This window comes from Arachis stenosperma, chromosome 1, assembly GCF_014773155.1.
Source record: "Arachis stenosperma cultivar V10309 chromosome 1, arast.V10309.gnm1.PFL2, whole genome shotgun sequence".
Taxonomy (NCBI): domain Eukaryota; kingdom Viridiplantae; phylum Streptophyta; class Magnoliopsida; order Fabales; family Fabaceae; genus Arachis; species Arachis stenosperma.
This window is the reverse complement of record NC_080377.1, coordinates 124,259,005-124,275,698: the sequence shown is the minus strand read 5'-3', so window position 1 is coordinate 124,275,698 and position 16,694 is coordinate 124,259,005. Positions and strand designations below refer to the sequence as shown.

At 31.7% G+C, this 16,694-nt stretch overlaps 1 protein-coding gene across 1 annotated transcript; it reads left to right on the top strand.

The window, feature by feature from the left end:
* Positions 1–6,667: 6,667 nt before the first annotated feature.
* On the top strand, positions 6,668–8,425 carry LOC130944296 (S-adenosylmethionine decarboxylase proenzyme 4). Its single transcript, XM_057872565.1, has one exon. It carries the CDS (start codon positions 6,719–6,721, stop codon positions 7,730–7,732), a length of 1,014 nt encoding a protein of 337 aa, XP_057728548.1. The 5' UTR covers positions 6,668–6,718; the 3' UTR covers positions 7,733–8,425.
* The last annotated feature ends 8,269 nt before the right edge of the window (positions 8,426–16,694 follow it).

The window sequence follows — 16,694 nt, the reverse complement described above, 5'->3', positions numbered from 1 at the left end:
CCCTTAGGCAAAAATGGCACATGTGTGTGCCAAACTCTGCGCGTGCTAGCAACTATGGCGGCTTAAGCCACCAAGTAATGAAAAATGTCTCGCAGGGTAAGGGCATAGTGGGGACCACATGTTACCCAACTCCAACATTAACACTTGAAACAAACTTGGACCCCCTTTTGTACCATGAACTTGGGGACACATGCTAGATGATGGTACCCACTGTGGGCCCATCCACGCTGCCTGTCGGAGGGGCATGTTACTATTTAGTGGGCCCATCTATGCCTTTAAGGGAGTAGGAGGATGTGGCATCCAGGTTAGAAGAGAAGCTCCTCACTAGTCACTACTTTTAGTGGGCTCAATTTTTTGGATTAAACTTACTTTCAACTTTCAACCCTAGCTAAAACCATTTATCGTTATCATTATTATTATTATTTTGAAATATCCCTTTCTTTGTCTGACTAAATTACCAATGTGTATGTCTTGGCCAACAATTAGCTCTAAGACTAATAAGAGGTTTAAGTATCAGGCTTGAAACTTTTGATGTGAAAAGGTAGGGGTTTTTTGGGTTTGAGGGTTAAAAAAAGCCAATTCATTTAAGTTTTTTTTATTACTAAATTTAATTAAATTGGTCTAAATTTAATAAAAAAAAAATTTACATGTAGTATGTACATACATTTACGTTCCACTAATATAAATATATCCTTTTTTTGCGTTTTTTTCTCTTTTTTTTATCGCATTCCTTCTTTTTATTCGCATGCTTTTTTTTTTATTATCATTCTTTTATTGCTACTGTTGTTGCTGCATTTTTTCTTTTTCTCCTAATAATTTTGTAACATTGACTTTTTTTAATTCCTCTTAAGAGAGTAAAACAAAAAGAATTATGAAAAAATAAATAAAAAGATGAATAAGAAGTAGCAGAATATAAAGAGGAAAGAGAGAAAGAGTTTTAAATTATGTAGAACTTATCAGAATAAAAATATACTGAAATTTCTTAATAAATACACATAAATTTCTTAGTTTTTACACCAAAACTTTACTACAAAAACACAAAAATATCTTCTTTAATGCTGCATTTTTTTCTTCTTCTTCTTTTTTATTTCTTTCTTTATTTTAATTGAATGAATATAGGTTCATCCTCTTTAATTTCTAGTAATTTCACAGTATTATGTATTTTTTCTTTTTTTTTTGTTTAATTTTTTTGTTTTTATTATTGTTAAAAGAATAAAATAAGAAGAAACTTAAGAAGGTAAAATAAGAAGAAAAAGATAAACAAGAAAAGAAAAAGATGATGATGAAAAATAAGAAGAAGCAGCAAAAGATGAGGAGAAGAAGAGGAAGAGTTTGAATTATGCATAATTTATCAGAATAAAAATACACCAAAAGTTATTAACAAATACACAAAAAATTCTTAGTTTTTACATCCAAATTTTGCTACAAAAGTATAAAAATGTCTTTTTTAATGTTGTATTTTTTTTCTTATTTCTTTCTTTTTTTTAGTTGAATGAATGTAAGTTTATTCTCTTTCTAGTAAGTTTGTAACATAATGTGTTTCTTCTTTTTCTTTGTTTGGTCTTTTTGTTTTATTCTTGTTAAAAGAATAAAACAAGAAGGAAAAGAAGAAGAAGAAAAAAAAGAAGATGATGATGAAAAAGAAAAAGAAGAAAAAATAACAGCAGAAAGATGAGGAGGAGGAAGAAGAAGAATTTTGAATTATGCATAACCTATCCGAATAAAAATACACCGCAATTTCTTAACAAATACATATAAATTTATTAGTTTTTATACCAAAATTTTGCTACAAAAATAAAAAAATGTCTTTTTTAATGTTGCATTTCTTCTTCTTCTTTTTTTCTTTATTTCCTTCTTTTTTTTAGCTGAATAAATGTAGGTTCATTATTTTTATTCTTGTCAAGAGAATAAAATAAGAAAAAACTTGAGAAGGTAAAATAAGAAAGAAAAGATAAATAAGAAAAAAAAAGATGATGATGATGAAAAAAAATAAAAAGAAGCAGTTGCAAGACCTAGAGTAATTTATCATAGCCTAACGCAAGTAGTTATGGAATGATTAATGCTTTAGTACCGTGACATCTTATTAGCAAGTTAGTGGGCAGGAATAATCGAATAAATTGTGTGCTTTTTGGTCGGGTTGTAGATAATATTCTCCCGCACCTTTAAGAAGGAAGGGTTGGACCCCTCATCGTTTGTGCTGAGTTTTGAATTATGCAGAACTTACAAAATAAAAATATACCGAAATTTCTTAACAGATACACATAAATTTCTTAGTTTTTACACCAAAATTACTTAATGATTGCGACATGTAAACTCAGTTCGAAAACAAGCACACAAATAAGATTGAATCATGAATAAAAACACATTCAAATTAGTTTTGGATCAGATAGCATCATTAATATGACAAAAATTGAACAATAATGATAATAATAACGACGATAACGATAAAGAAGATGACGATGACGATGACAATGACGATATAATGATAACGATAATAATGATAATGGAGAAGGAGTAGGAAGATAACGAATAAAAAGAAAAATTCAAATAAAAAAAGAGAAGAGAAGGAGAAAAAGGTAGTGATGACGACGATAACTAAAGAAAAAAAAAAAAAAGAGAAAAAAAAATAGCAACTAAGATGTTAGTAAAAAGAAGAATAAAAGAAAGAGAAAGAGAAAGAGAAGGAGAAAGAAATGGAGAAAAAAAATGAAAAAAAAAAGAAGAAAGAAAATGTACATAATTTAAAAAGCGGTTATAACAATTTAATTAAACTTAGTTAAGTATTTTTCTTGAATATAAAATTTTATTAACGTAGTTAAGATTTGGTTTTTTAACGTGGTTGACCATGTTTTCTTTTGCTTGATGATACATGTGGAATGAGAATGACTCTATGCAAAATTGTAAGGATGTGATTGATACTCGCATATTAAAAATTGAATAAACAATTAAAACTTATTCTAAAAGAAATCTAATCCTAAGAAAAGAAAACTAACTTATAATGCATGAATGTTTTATTATTTTCATTAATTTTGATTTAATTTTAAATTTAAATATTCATATTATAAGTCATATGTATTCAGTAACATGACATATAGATTAAACTACTAATATCATCTATTTTCGATTCACGTTTGGTTAATTTTAACAAATGGAATGAATCATTCAGGATTACAAGTTAAATTTTTTTTTCAAGGTTAGATTTGTATGCGTTTGAATTTTTTAGGGTCAGTTTTGGTAGTTTATTCTTAAAAATTTGATAAAAATTCAGGTGTAGTTAATTTTATGTAAAATTGATAGTTAAAAATTGTTAGATAATAATTTAGTCAAATTTATCAAATTATTTAACAATTTTTAACTATCAATTTTACATAAAGTTAATTATGCATGAGTTTTCATCTAAAAATTTGGGAAAATTTGGGATTCGTGGATATTAAATATGATATGGAAATGAGAATAAAATGATCAAAATTGAAGTATAATAAAATAGATATCGGTTCCGCTACGTTACCAACAACATATCTGCCAACTTCTGCCAACTCTTATTTATAATTGTGTTTCATAGAAGTGTGTTCGTGGATGTGTCTAATAAAAATGTCTTTTTTATAACTGTGTTTAATAAAAATGTCTTTATAGATATATTTTCTGGATGTGTCTCTTTATATATGTATTTAAAATATATTAATTACTAGACATATCTACAAACACACTTCCATAAAATACAAATATAAATAAGAGTTGACAGAAGTTGACAGATAATATGTTGGTACCCTATACTTTTCCAATAGATATTAGCTTGCATTTGGTATGTGTTGTTGGGTTGGGGTTGGCTTGCGTGTAAGGGTGAGAGTGAGAGTGAGAGAGTGGAAGTGTGGGTGCGCGTGCTGCGTGCATGACAAAGAGAAAGAGGTGGCTGCCACCCACATTCATGACGCCATACATTCCAACATCATTTCTGCTTCTCTTAACTATCTCCTTATTTTCCATTCCGAACTCACAATTTTTCATCATTGCCTTTTCTCTATATTTTTATTCTTTCTCTTTCTAAACTCACTTTTATTTCTACTTATCTTTATACTATACATACAATAAGCGTGATTCATTATGCTTATGAACACAATTCTCTTCAATTGAAAGTCAAGGAGACCATGTATGTTTAGCTATATGATGATATATTCATGAAGATCAAAATTAAGATAGTTTTGCCCTTACTAATTACTCCCTTTTACTTCACAATTACTGTTCCTCCCTCCCAGTAGTTAAAAACATTATGATCCAAATCTACTTAATGTCCGACCAAATTGGAAGAGTTATTATACTTGAACTGGGTTTTAATATATGGTCGTATTCTTAATCAGAAAACATTATAATAAAAGAAGTTAGAATGAGATGCATGTATACGATGGTATTGGCAGTATAATCATTATCATAACACCACTAAACAAAAATCCTTTTAGTATTTAATTGTTTTTTGTAACCCAATCTTTTTTAAACTAATCACTTGGATGACATAGAGAATCCTTTTTTAATTCCGATGCTGATACGGTTAAAAAGTGTGCATGCATGCTTTGATAAATACAGGAGGAAAAACACAAACAAGTTTGATAAAATAGATAAAATAATGATAATGCCACCTAGATACATGAAATTGCATGAAGAATAAAAATGATCGATGTGAGTGCTTTTCATTTCACGTACGGGCCTCCCCTCATTCAAAGATATTCTCATTATTTACATGCCACGCCTGATTCCTTTTGATTTTTTTTTTGTTATATATGTAGTTTTCTTCTTCTGCATAATAATAATAATAATAATAATTAATTATTATTATTATTCTAACCCAAATATGGATGACATTCTGGGCACGTCAAGTTTGTTGTTAATTAACGCTTGCTGTCCTAGGAATAGACAATGTTGTCTCCATCAACTCACCTTTCCATCATGCAATAGCCATTATCACCATTAGAGAGTGCTCATTCTCAAACAAAGTCCCAAGTGATTGGTACTTTTATTCCCAATTTCACCACTTTTTGGTTGCAATTTAATTTAATCTAATGAGTTTGTGCCTTTGTTTTTAACCTCTCTATCTTGGCTACTAATGTAGCTCTAATTAGAATGGTCTCTCACTCATTCCATTACCCTCTCTCTCAGAGCTAATAATAATAATAATTGTTTGTCTTGCAGCACCAAAAATACATCATCATCTTGGTGTGGTTTATGATTATGTTTCTATTTTATTAGAACTATCATTGGAACAGTTACATTGAATGCTGAATTTTGACTCACACAATACAAACACCTTAATTGACCATGATCTCTATTACATGTCTCTCTTTACTAAGTTTTCATTTTGAGTTTTGAAAAGGAATTTTTTATATGACTTTCAACACAATTATGTCCGACATTTCCCTGCATAAGTTCTAGTCAAAACAAAACAGTCCTTCATCCTTCAAAGCTTGAAATTCTATTTAGTTTCCCCTGCATTAAAATTGTAATGACGAGAAAGAAATTCACCATGCATTTTTCTCCCCCATCCCCCCTTCCCCCTCCCTAAAACCAATAAGTAAAGGTAGTTAATAAATAATAAGCTTAGGCTGCTACATCATGGGCAAGTAAGTTAGGGAACTATTTGATGTGATGTGATGCTTGACAATCTTTAAATTATTGAAATGAGATAACAAAATCTACTTAGGTAGGAAGAGAAGGCATTTATATATATATATATTGGTGGTACTTGTGAGTATTAGTTGGAATAGTTAGAGAGAAAAGAGACTACTCACATAATAACTAAATTTTATTAGACATTTTTTAAAAATAATTTGATACTATAAAAACTCACATACATATATATATATATATATATATATATATATATATATATATATATATATATATATATATATATATATATATATATGATAATTAAAAATTATTTGATGAAAATTTAATCAAATATATTAAACTATAGTTTTTAACTATCATATTTATATAAAATAATCGTATGTGAATTAATTTGATATATTTGACTAGAGAAATGAGAATTAAAAATTTAAGGAGAGAGAGATTAAGATTAAATTAAAAATTTGACAACGGGGAATTGATGAACATGGCCATAAATTTAAAAAACAAAATTGAAAGCACTTAAAAAAGTAAATTGTGGAATTATATATAGGTCCAGTTTGAATATAATAGAGTGGTAGAATAACAAGAAAAACTACCAAAATAAAAATATATACGATAGATAATTGAGATAAAATATTGTGTATGTAAAAATAATGGTGTAAAGTGAATATTTTTAGCAAATAAAATATTACCTAAAAATAATAGTAAAAGGCCAATAATCTTTTATTTTAAAGTCAATTTTTTTAACAAAAATAATAAAATAATTTTTAAAAATAAAAAATTATATTTTTTATACTTTTAAAAAATTAAAAGTATTTTTCAAATACCAAATACAAAGGTGACTTTTTATAATTCAAAAAAAAAAAAAAAAGCTTTTGCTACTTCCCATACTGCTCATACTCTATGACGATCCTATTCACTTGATTATGGCAAGAATGATGATTCTTGGTTCCGTCACCCGCATGCTCTTTCTTCTCTTCTAAACAACACACACTTATAAATCCCATTCACCCTCCCATTCTTTTCTTACACACACCTCCACCTCACTCATCCACATCTCTGTTTTCCTCTGCTTTCCTCTGTTCCATTCTAAACTCCAATGGCCGTCTCCGGCTTCGAAGGCTTTGAGAAACGCTTGGAGCTTCATTTCTTTGGCGATGATTTTCAACTTGGTCTCCGAAAGATAGACTTCGAATCAATACAATTAGTCCTCGAACAAGTCCAATGCACCGTCGTCTCCGCCGTCGGCAACGCCTACTTCGACGCCTACGTTCTTTCGGAATCAAGCCTCTTCGTATACCCAACAAAGATCATAATCAAAACATGCGGAACAACCCAACTTCTGAAATCAATTCGACCCTTGATCTTCTATTCACGCCTCATAGGCCTCACACTCTGTTCATGCCGTTACACACGTGGCACCTTCATCTTCCCAAAGTCGCAGCCTTTTCCTCACACCAGCTTCAAAGACGAAGTCACTTACTTGGAAGACACAATCCCTTCCAACCTCTGCTTCAGAAAAGCTTCCATCATGCCTTCCATGTCTTCTTCTCATTCATGGCATGTTTTCACTGCCACCATTGACCACCATGACCAAGACAATGAACTCTTCACCATGGAGGTCTGCATGACTGACCTTGACCCCATCCTCGCTAGGAAGTTCTTCCGCCGACCGGACGATGGAAAAACCGGTCACTCTGCCGGAAAAGAGATGACGGAGCTGACAGGGATCAACGACATAAACGCCGACGCACTCGTCTGCGATTTCGCCTTTGATCCCTGCGGTTACTCCATGAATGGCATGGATGGTGATTGGTATTCCACCATCCATGTCACACCTGAGGATGGTTTTAGCTATGCCAGCTTTGAATGCGTTGGTTCCGTTAACGCCAACAACATAGGACATGTTTTGAGGAAGGTGGTTCAGATATTCCGACCGGGTACGATGTCGGTTTCTACGACGTGCAGCGGTTACAGCAATGAGATGTGGAAGCAGATGGTAACTGCGGTTGAGCCTTTGGGATTCAAATGCCGGAGTTGCGCAATGGACCAGTTCCCTGCAGCAGCTACTGTTGTCTTTCAAACGTTTACGCCTCGCCGGAAAAGTACTTAGAACAAGATCGATATCATGCGGCGGCCGGCGACGGTCACAATGGTGGTGGATGACAAAGATGGTAGGTTAGGAAGTTAGAGTTAGTTGAAAAAAATTTAGAGGAGTTGGGATGGGGTCGTGACGTGGCCAAATCTGATTGGTTTATGACGGTTGATGTTGGATTTTGACTTAATTTGTTGGTTTTAAAAAGAGAAATATTATATGCGCTATTTTTGTGTATATCTTCTATTTTTTTTATACAAAAACAATTGATAAAATTTAAAAGAAAAAAAATAGAAGATATTGTACACAAAAATATTATTTCTCTTTAAAAAATGAATTATATAAAAAGTGGGATAATGTTATGACTTATGAGTGATGTATCAAGTTAAAAAGCTAAGATAGAGGGTGGGTTAGGGAATTTACTGAATGGAATTGAATTGATCTGAACGAATAGTATCATGAAGAAATGGGAATGGGAAGGTAGAGAGAGTGGGATGGGGTTGATCATGATAATGCACCCCACTTTGGCTTGTCACGCCTAAAGATTTTTGAGACCATATGTGTAGTGGGTGTAAAAGTGCTCTTGTTTGAGGTTATATTCAACCTTTCTTTTCTTTTTATTTATCTTCTTTTTTTCTCTCCTGCAGTCCTGCTTCTACATCTTGTAGTTTTCATTGACTTTCCTCTCTTGTTTTTTATGCTTTTTTTAAAGATTATTAAAGACCAAATTCATACTTTCCAGTACATTCTCTTCTTATAAAATTGTTGAGCATTTATCATTGCTCCATGCTCGGTTACATTACACTCTGCTCGGGAACTTAGCAATTAAAAATTGTTGTGCATGCAAAAGAGTTGCCATGTGTGTATGAATTGAAAATGTGTAGAATACTATGCTCACGTACACTTACTACTATTATTACCTAAAGTGTGAATCCAGTATAAAGAAGAATCATGTGTTATCTAACACAGGTGAATCCGAGGAATATCTTATGGGAAAACTTTTAATACCGGTACACTGGTATACCGATATACTTAAAAATTTTCCTAAATACCATACCTTGTATATCACAGCATTTATTTTTGTGGTCAGAATTATAGGATTATGCCTAATTAAGTTTAGGTTATCTTGTGACGTTTTATTTTGCATGGCTTTTATCTCGTGGAACATCTAAGTTATAACATGTTCCCAAATCGGGCCGGGTTTGGATAATCCGTTTTAAGAATATGACTCAATTCAGGTAGTGAGGCCTCGCCTAATTGTTGGACCTAAATCAATTTTTTGGACTTTTAATTTATTGGCTTTCTCCTAGTGATTTTTTCATGGGTGGTACAAATATCGGATAAAAGCATTAGAGGACTTTTAAGCGGTTTCGCTAAGTAAACGATAGAAATTTTGAACAATATAAATAATGGACTAGAAATTTAGTCTAATAAAATTTAAAAAAATATATTCTATCTAAATTATCTAACAAAAAGTTTTTATTCAATAATTCAAAAATTTTAACTATTCATTATGATCTTTATCGTCGTTGGTTTGTCAACAAAGACTTTCATCAACATTATTTTTCTTCAGACCAAAAACGAACAGTGCTGCTGGATTCTTCCTCGTTGTCGCTCACCCTTAGTGAAAATAACCAATCCACTTAAGGATAAAAATAATCATCTGCATGCCTAGTGAATTGAACATCTAGCATATTTTAATTGTATATAACTAAACTCAATCTAATCAAATAACTATTTACATAAGAATTAAAATAACTGTCCGCATACCTATTAAAATGACCATCCTAAACTAGCCATAATTGAATACCAGAACTTAAACTCAGGAGACGGTGAACGAAGGGACAGAACTCATCGGAACCCTGGTGGGGAGAGTGGCACCGTCGTAGAATTCAGAACTCAACACATACATTAACAATGTTGAGTTCCTTACCATATGTATCATGCGTGGCACATGAAGATGGTGCAAAAGATCCTCCTTCCCCAGATGAACATTCCTAAGGGTGAGTACGGATCGATTTGGTTCGAGTTTATGGTAAAATTAGAACCGAACCGATTAAAATATAATTAGTTCGGTTTGGTTCGGATTTACGATTTTTTGTACATGTACCCAAACCAAACCAATCCGATTAAAAAAACTAAATCCAAACATTAATAGAAATAATCTAAACATGTATGTTAAACACCAAATACATTTAAAAACTAAACTCATTAAAATCCAAACATATTAATAGTGAATAATCATTGTCTATTAGAAAAGTCATATATATTTTTAATTTTTTATTTAATTAATATATAATCGGATTTGCGGGTTGGTTCGGGTTCCACACCTCCAGAACCGATATCCGAACCAATTATTAACGAAGGTCATCGGTTTGGTTCGGATTGGATCCGATTACCCATTGGTTTCAGAACCAATTTAATTGGTTCGATTCAGGTTCGGACGGATAATCGGATACCCACTATCCATGCTCATCCATAAACATTCCATATCGGCTTCCCAACCATTTTCTTGGCTCAATTGATTTCCTATTCACTAGCCTTCAGCAGCGGCACCCCCTAACGGATTGCGAACAACAGCAGTTTGGGGCTCGTGAACAGCAGTGGCGGTGGCTCTGTGGTCGTGTACAGCAACAGCAGCAGGAGATCATGGTCGCGAAACAGAAATAGCTGCAGCGGCTCGTGAACAGCAACGGCGGTGTGCGTGGTACTGTGGTCGTGAACAGGAGCGGCGGCGGGAGAACGTGGTCGTGACCCAGCGGTAGCAGCAGCGACATGAGTACATAGGTGCGATGGGATGAGATGTTCAATTAAGGGGTGTGAATGAGTTTAGGAGGTGTATTTGAGGTTACAGTGAGACAAGGAATAACCGTACGAAATATGAATGTGTTTAAATACTAATCCTAATTTTTAAAATTTTAAAATTTGAAATTAAATAATTAATTAATGATATAATTTTTTATTTTAATTTTAATTTTACCTTCTTTTTTATATTTATTGTTCACAATTATTATTGTTTTACTATATTTTTTTAAAAAACTATATTTGATAAATAAGATTGAATAGAGATATTGTATCCAAAGATATTGAGTTAGTATATTTTACATTCTTTTTGACAGAAATAACATAGAGATACTAATAAAAGAGATAATTTATTTTTTATTTTTTATTATTTTTATCAAATTTTCATAATTATATTTTTTCTTAAATTCTTTTTATAAAAAAAATAAATTAAATTTTTATAATTTATTTTAATTTATTATCAAACAAAATATAAGAACATTAATTTTTGTATTTCTGTTATTTATGTCTTGTTCTCAATATTATATTTTATCATATTCTCAAAATCAAACGCAGTCTTAAAAATATTAATATATTATTAAATGTATATAAAAATAATAAATATGAAGTTACTAGAGAGAGTAAAGTTTTTATATTATAACTACTAGTATTTTATTTAAATTCTTTGAAATTCCAAAATGTATTCTTTATAAATATATAGGACAAAAATATTTTAGAAATCAATTTCGATAAATAACTAACATGAGTCTAAATAACAAGTTAACAAGTATTTTTAAATTATACTTCTCATATTAATTAATTGTTATTAATTTATGATTATTTAAATTTTATTTTTAAATAAATATAAAATTAATAATTATTAATTATAGTTATTTAAAATTGATTAATTAAAAATTATTTACTTATATTTTTTTAAAAAAATAAAAAAATTTTACATCATAAATATTCTATTTTTTATATTATAAAATGAAATATTTAAAATTTATTAAATATTATTTATTTGTCTTTTTTAATAAGTTAGGCATAATGTTATATACGCTATAGCGTTCACCTAAATCTAAACATGTAACACGCCAAATAGAAAGGTAATAATTGAATTTGGGTGGCACGATTGAATTTAGGTGACACGACAAACCAAGGCAAATAGGTGTGATTTAGGGCACCATTAGAGAAACCATAATAACATGTTTAAAAAAAATTCTCGGTTCTCCTTTCACAAAACTAGGAGATATTAGAGAAACAACCACTACCACCACCCAAAAAAAGGTTTCATAATTAGTATACGGAATACAAGTTATTACTCTTGTAAAGAGTGAAGAAAGGCATTATACAATTCAAAGTTAGGTTGCAACTATATATGGCAAATAACCTATTGTTTTTGTAGTTTAATGATACCAACAATATATATGTGAGCCATGATGAAGTATAATTGTATTTAACTATTTATTCAATTTAACTCACAAACTCTTACTAAAAAGATTTAATAATGGAGCGTGAAGACGGGCAGAAGAGACACACAAGACACAATAAGCACAAAATGAAACCAGCAGAAAACCCCCACAAATTAAGTTACCAACATAAGACTAGAATCTATTCACAAAAATTTGTCTCTTCTCTTTTCTTTTTTCTTGTTTTTTTTATGACTTATAAATCCATGACATTACCTGCGTTGGAGGACCCTTACCCTTTTAAAGCTCAAATTTCGACATTCATCTTCACAGGAATATAGATAATTAGATATATCCTAGTATAATTGTTATATCAAAAATAATATTTTCAATAAAAATATTATTAAATTCTTTGACAAGCTAATGTTTAATAAGAATAGGTTTCGATCATTTTCAAGTATCAAAAAATATTTCAATTAATTTCTAAATACATGTTAGAATTAACTTTGGATTGGAACCAATTAGGTATTCCTTTAAGTACTCTCTATTAATTGATTGACGCAAATGTAAAAATCGAAGAAGCAGATTCGACGGAGGTCAGCTCTATCAAAGAAGAGGTTACTGGTGTCGAAGATGGTAGACAGAAAACTGAATCGAAGGCAAAAGCTTCAATATCTAAAGCAATTTGTCGGTTGAAAAAAGAAGTCAAGATTAACCACATAGGATTCATCGAGTATGGTCAATCGATGAAGGAGAGGATTTTAATCGACTAAGACTCGTCAAGAAAGAGCAAAGGAATCGAAGAAGTAAAAAAGTTAATAAGTGAAGATGTTTAGTGGTAGTTGCAGACGGCACTCGAGGAGAGAGGAAACAGTTATTCAAGGATTGACGCACGTGGAAGTTATACATGAATATGATTGGTTGAAAACCTCTATAAATACGTGAAAGATCGAAAGAACAAAGGTTGAAATCTTTTCAGAGAAAACACTCACATTCACTCACATCCCAGCGACTTTCTGAGTCAGTCAAGAGTCTTTTTCTTTGAAGAGTTACATTCCTTCCATGTCTTTACTTTTCATTTAAATTCCCTACAACTTTCCTTTTCATGCAATTTATCTTCTTTGCAATGTCATTTCGATTCCTTTAAATTCAGCAACTTTTATCCTTTTCAGTCTTTACCTTTCAATTTGTCCTTTATTTTTTCAAACACTTTTCCTTTATTTAATTTGATTTTTCTTTTATTCAAGACGTTTAAATTTTATTGTTACTTTGAATTTCTACAAAGCTTGGTTCCTTCTACTTCATCACTGTCAAATGCATGAATTTTGATGCAAAATAAAACTGGTACTCACAAAAAAGAGTAGATTTCGCTCCCAGACCATTAGATATCGAACCACTATCGATTTGCTAAAAATTGACAAAACAAATTGGCACGCCTGGTGGGACAGTTTTAAAATTTAATTGTGTCAAAATTTGTTGCTTTCAACTGTTGCATTGTGCATGCAATGTTGATATTTGGTGCATGCGATTAAGAAGTGGTATAATTGTTACCATGCCTGATGAAGTTTCAAATGACAATGCAGAAATAATTATTGATGTAAGTGTTGGTGGTAGTGGGCGAAATTCACGCCCTAGGATCACCTCAGTGCAGAATCAATCGCAAGTAACCGCAGGTTGGCTTCCATTTGGCCTTTCTCCTGACGATACGCTTCCTATGGGCAGTTACACATTTCCAGTCAGATTTGGAAATGTGCCAAGTACGATTTCTAACCAACCTTTTTTCTCATATCCCGATGTTAACTGAGATTACCAAGTGGGCACCTCGTCGAATAATTCAAGATCGATGGTTGAGTTTTGACAATATATTGACGAAAACCATCATAATTTAGTCAACCTGTTGACTCACCAGATGACTACTATTCTGAATCCTATCCTGGCCGATAATGAGTTAAAATATGATCGACTGGTTAAATACGTCAAGAGAATTGCTCGAATTGTCGATTATGATGAGGGGCGGCCTATTCCCCAAGATTTGGTAATAGACCAGGAGAACGTAGGATATAATGAGGAGAATGTATTTAACAATTCTGAAAGGGAAGAAAATATCCCTTATTTCGTTTGACCAGATCAAAATGCTGATGAAGTTTTGAATAGACTTCACACACAGCATGGATATTATTACCAGGTGACAAGGATTGTCGAGGATGTCTTCAATGGAATGGGTATCAACGTGGGTCTCATGCATCGACCATATTTTGTTTCTGCTTTTCCTTCTGCAGTGCAAATGACAGAAGTGCCAATGGGTGTAAAAAATCCTAAAATAATTACAAAATTTGCATGAGAGGCTGGAGAGTCAACTGTCGAGCATATAGCTCACTATATGGTCGAATTAGAAAATTTGGTAGATAATAAAAATCTGAGAATGAAGTTTTTTCCTGCTTCATTAACAAAAAATGCTTTTACTTGGTTTTCAAATTTGAGACCCAGTTCGATTTTAGCGTGGGCACAATTGGAAAATGCTTTTCATACTCAATTTTATAGAGCAGAATTGAATGTCTCATTGACAGATTTGCTTACAATAGAACGAGATGATGGAGAATCGATAGATGACTATATAATTCGATTAAAAAATACTCGCAATCGATGTTAGGTGTCGATCCCTGAAAGCGAGATCGTTAAAATAGCCATCAAAGGTCTTGGCTTGTATATGCGTCGAAAATTACTCAATATGCATATTCTTGATTTAGCCTATTTGGCTGAGAGAGTTCGACAAGTTGAAAAAATAAAAGAAGAAAAGAAGAAAGAAAGAGAAATGGTTGAATATGAGTTTGTCGAAAACAATATTCAATGATGATAAGTATTTTTGCTTTTGTCCATCTAGCAAAAAAAAAATCTTCAAAAATAATATTTTTGACAAATTATTATTGAATTCTTCGACAAGCCAATGTTCGACAAATTTGAACTTTGTCAAGTTACAGGTGCATATTGGAACACTTTAAAAGGAGATGCGTACTCTATAAAGGTATGTATAAATATGTCTGTAAAAAGAAGTTCTTGAGAAGCGGTTATTGGCAGTTGTTAGATATAACTGTGAAAAAGAGAAAAAAATTTTATTCAACTTTGAAACTCTATAAAGTTGATCAAATTTCAAATAAGAAAAAGCTTCTCAGTTCACTTTGAAAATTGTGAAGTTGAAAATTTGAAAAAAAATTTGATTATGATATTTTTGAATCATCAAATATGACAACTCTCTGACCACAATGATTCGAGAAGAAAAAGAAAAATTACCATGATTTAGATAATATGTTGTCATAAAAAATTCAATGAGGTATCGAAAATGAATACGGCTGAAAATATTCAACAAAATGTTGAAGATCTAATAGTTCGACAAACAGCCACTTTGCCTCAAGATGTCGAAATCAAATACTTGGGGGCATTTCTTATATTGAAGATAATTTTTCTTCGATAGATTGAAAAAAGAAAGCATCGTTGACATATGGAATATCCTTATCCGTTTTATTATCCTTGACTCTTTAAGAATGACACAATGCTTTACTAATATTTTGTCATGTACTACGTAAAAAATATTTGTGAAAATTTATACAATATATAAAGTTGATCAAACAATTATTTGGAGTCAGTTTCGAATTGGTCAAGCCATCGAAGACCAATTTCGACAAAGAAGAGTAAACTAGACACTTAGGCTCAATTTTTTCAGAGTCCACAGGATAATTATTCACCTTCGTTTCGTCGATCCCATGCTATTAGGGTTGGATGGATCAAGAATTGGCAAGAGTTTGGTGAATGAGAAAACAAGAGAATACCAACCGCAACATACTCGATGTAGTTATTTTTTATCGAGACCGTGGAAGAGATACCATTTTTCAAGATCAAATTGGTGGTAACCAAAGTGGTCGACAGTTGAGTCGTGTTCCTTCTACTTCGACCGATCGAGGTAAAGCAGTTGAAACTCCATTCCTAAAAATGGATTAACTATGTCGAGGAAAATTTTGAGGAAGAAGATGAAGAAATCACTGGTACCATCGTCGAAAATATTGAATAATAGTAAGTATTTATACTTTCTTGCTTCTAGTCGAAAAAGTAAATACTTAGGGGGCATTTGTTATATTGAAAATAATATTTTCGATAAAGATATTATTGAACTCTTTGACAAGCCAATGTTCGACAAAAATAGACTTCGATCATTTCCAAGTGCCAAAAAATATTTCGATCAACCTCCAAATATATGTTAGAATTAACTTTAGATTGGAGCCAATTAAGTACTTCTTTAAGCACTCTCTATTAATTGATTGATGCAAATGTGAAAATCGAAGAGGCAAACTCGACGGAGGTCAGCTGTATCGAAGAAGAGGTTACTGGTGTCGAAGATGGTAGACAGAAAACTGAATCGAAGGCAAAAGTTTCAATCTCTAAAGCAATTTGTCGGTTGAAAAAAGAAGTGAAGATTAACCACATAGGATTCATCGAGGATGGTCAATCGATGAAGGAGAGGATTTTAATCGACTAAGACTCGTCAAGAAAGAGCGAAGCAATCGAAGAAGTGAAAAAGTTAATAAGTGAAGATGGTTAGTGGCAGTTACAACACTCAAGGAGAGAGGGAACAGTTATTCAAGGATTGACGGACGTGAAAGTTATATATGAATATGATTGGTCGAAGACCTCTATAAATATGTGAAAGATTAAAGGAACAAATGTTGGAATCTTTTAAGAGAAAATACTCACACTCACTCACATCCCAGTGACTTTCTGAGTCAGTCAAGAGTCTTTTT

Excerpts from the sequence above, each read along its gene's own strand:
- LOC130944296 (XM_057872565.1), top strand. The coding sequence starts at position 6,719 with ATGGCCGTCTCCGGCTTCGAAGGCTTTGAGAAACGCTTGGAGCTTCAT.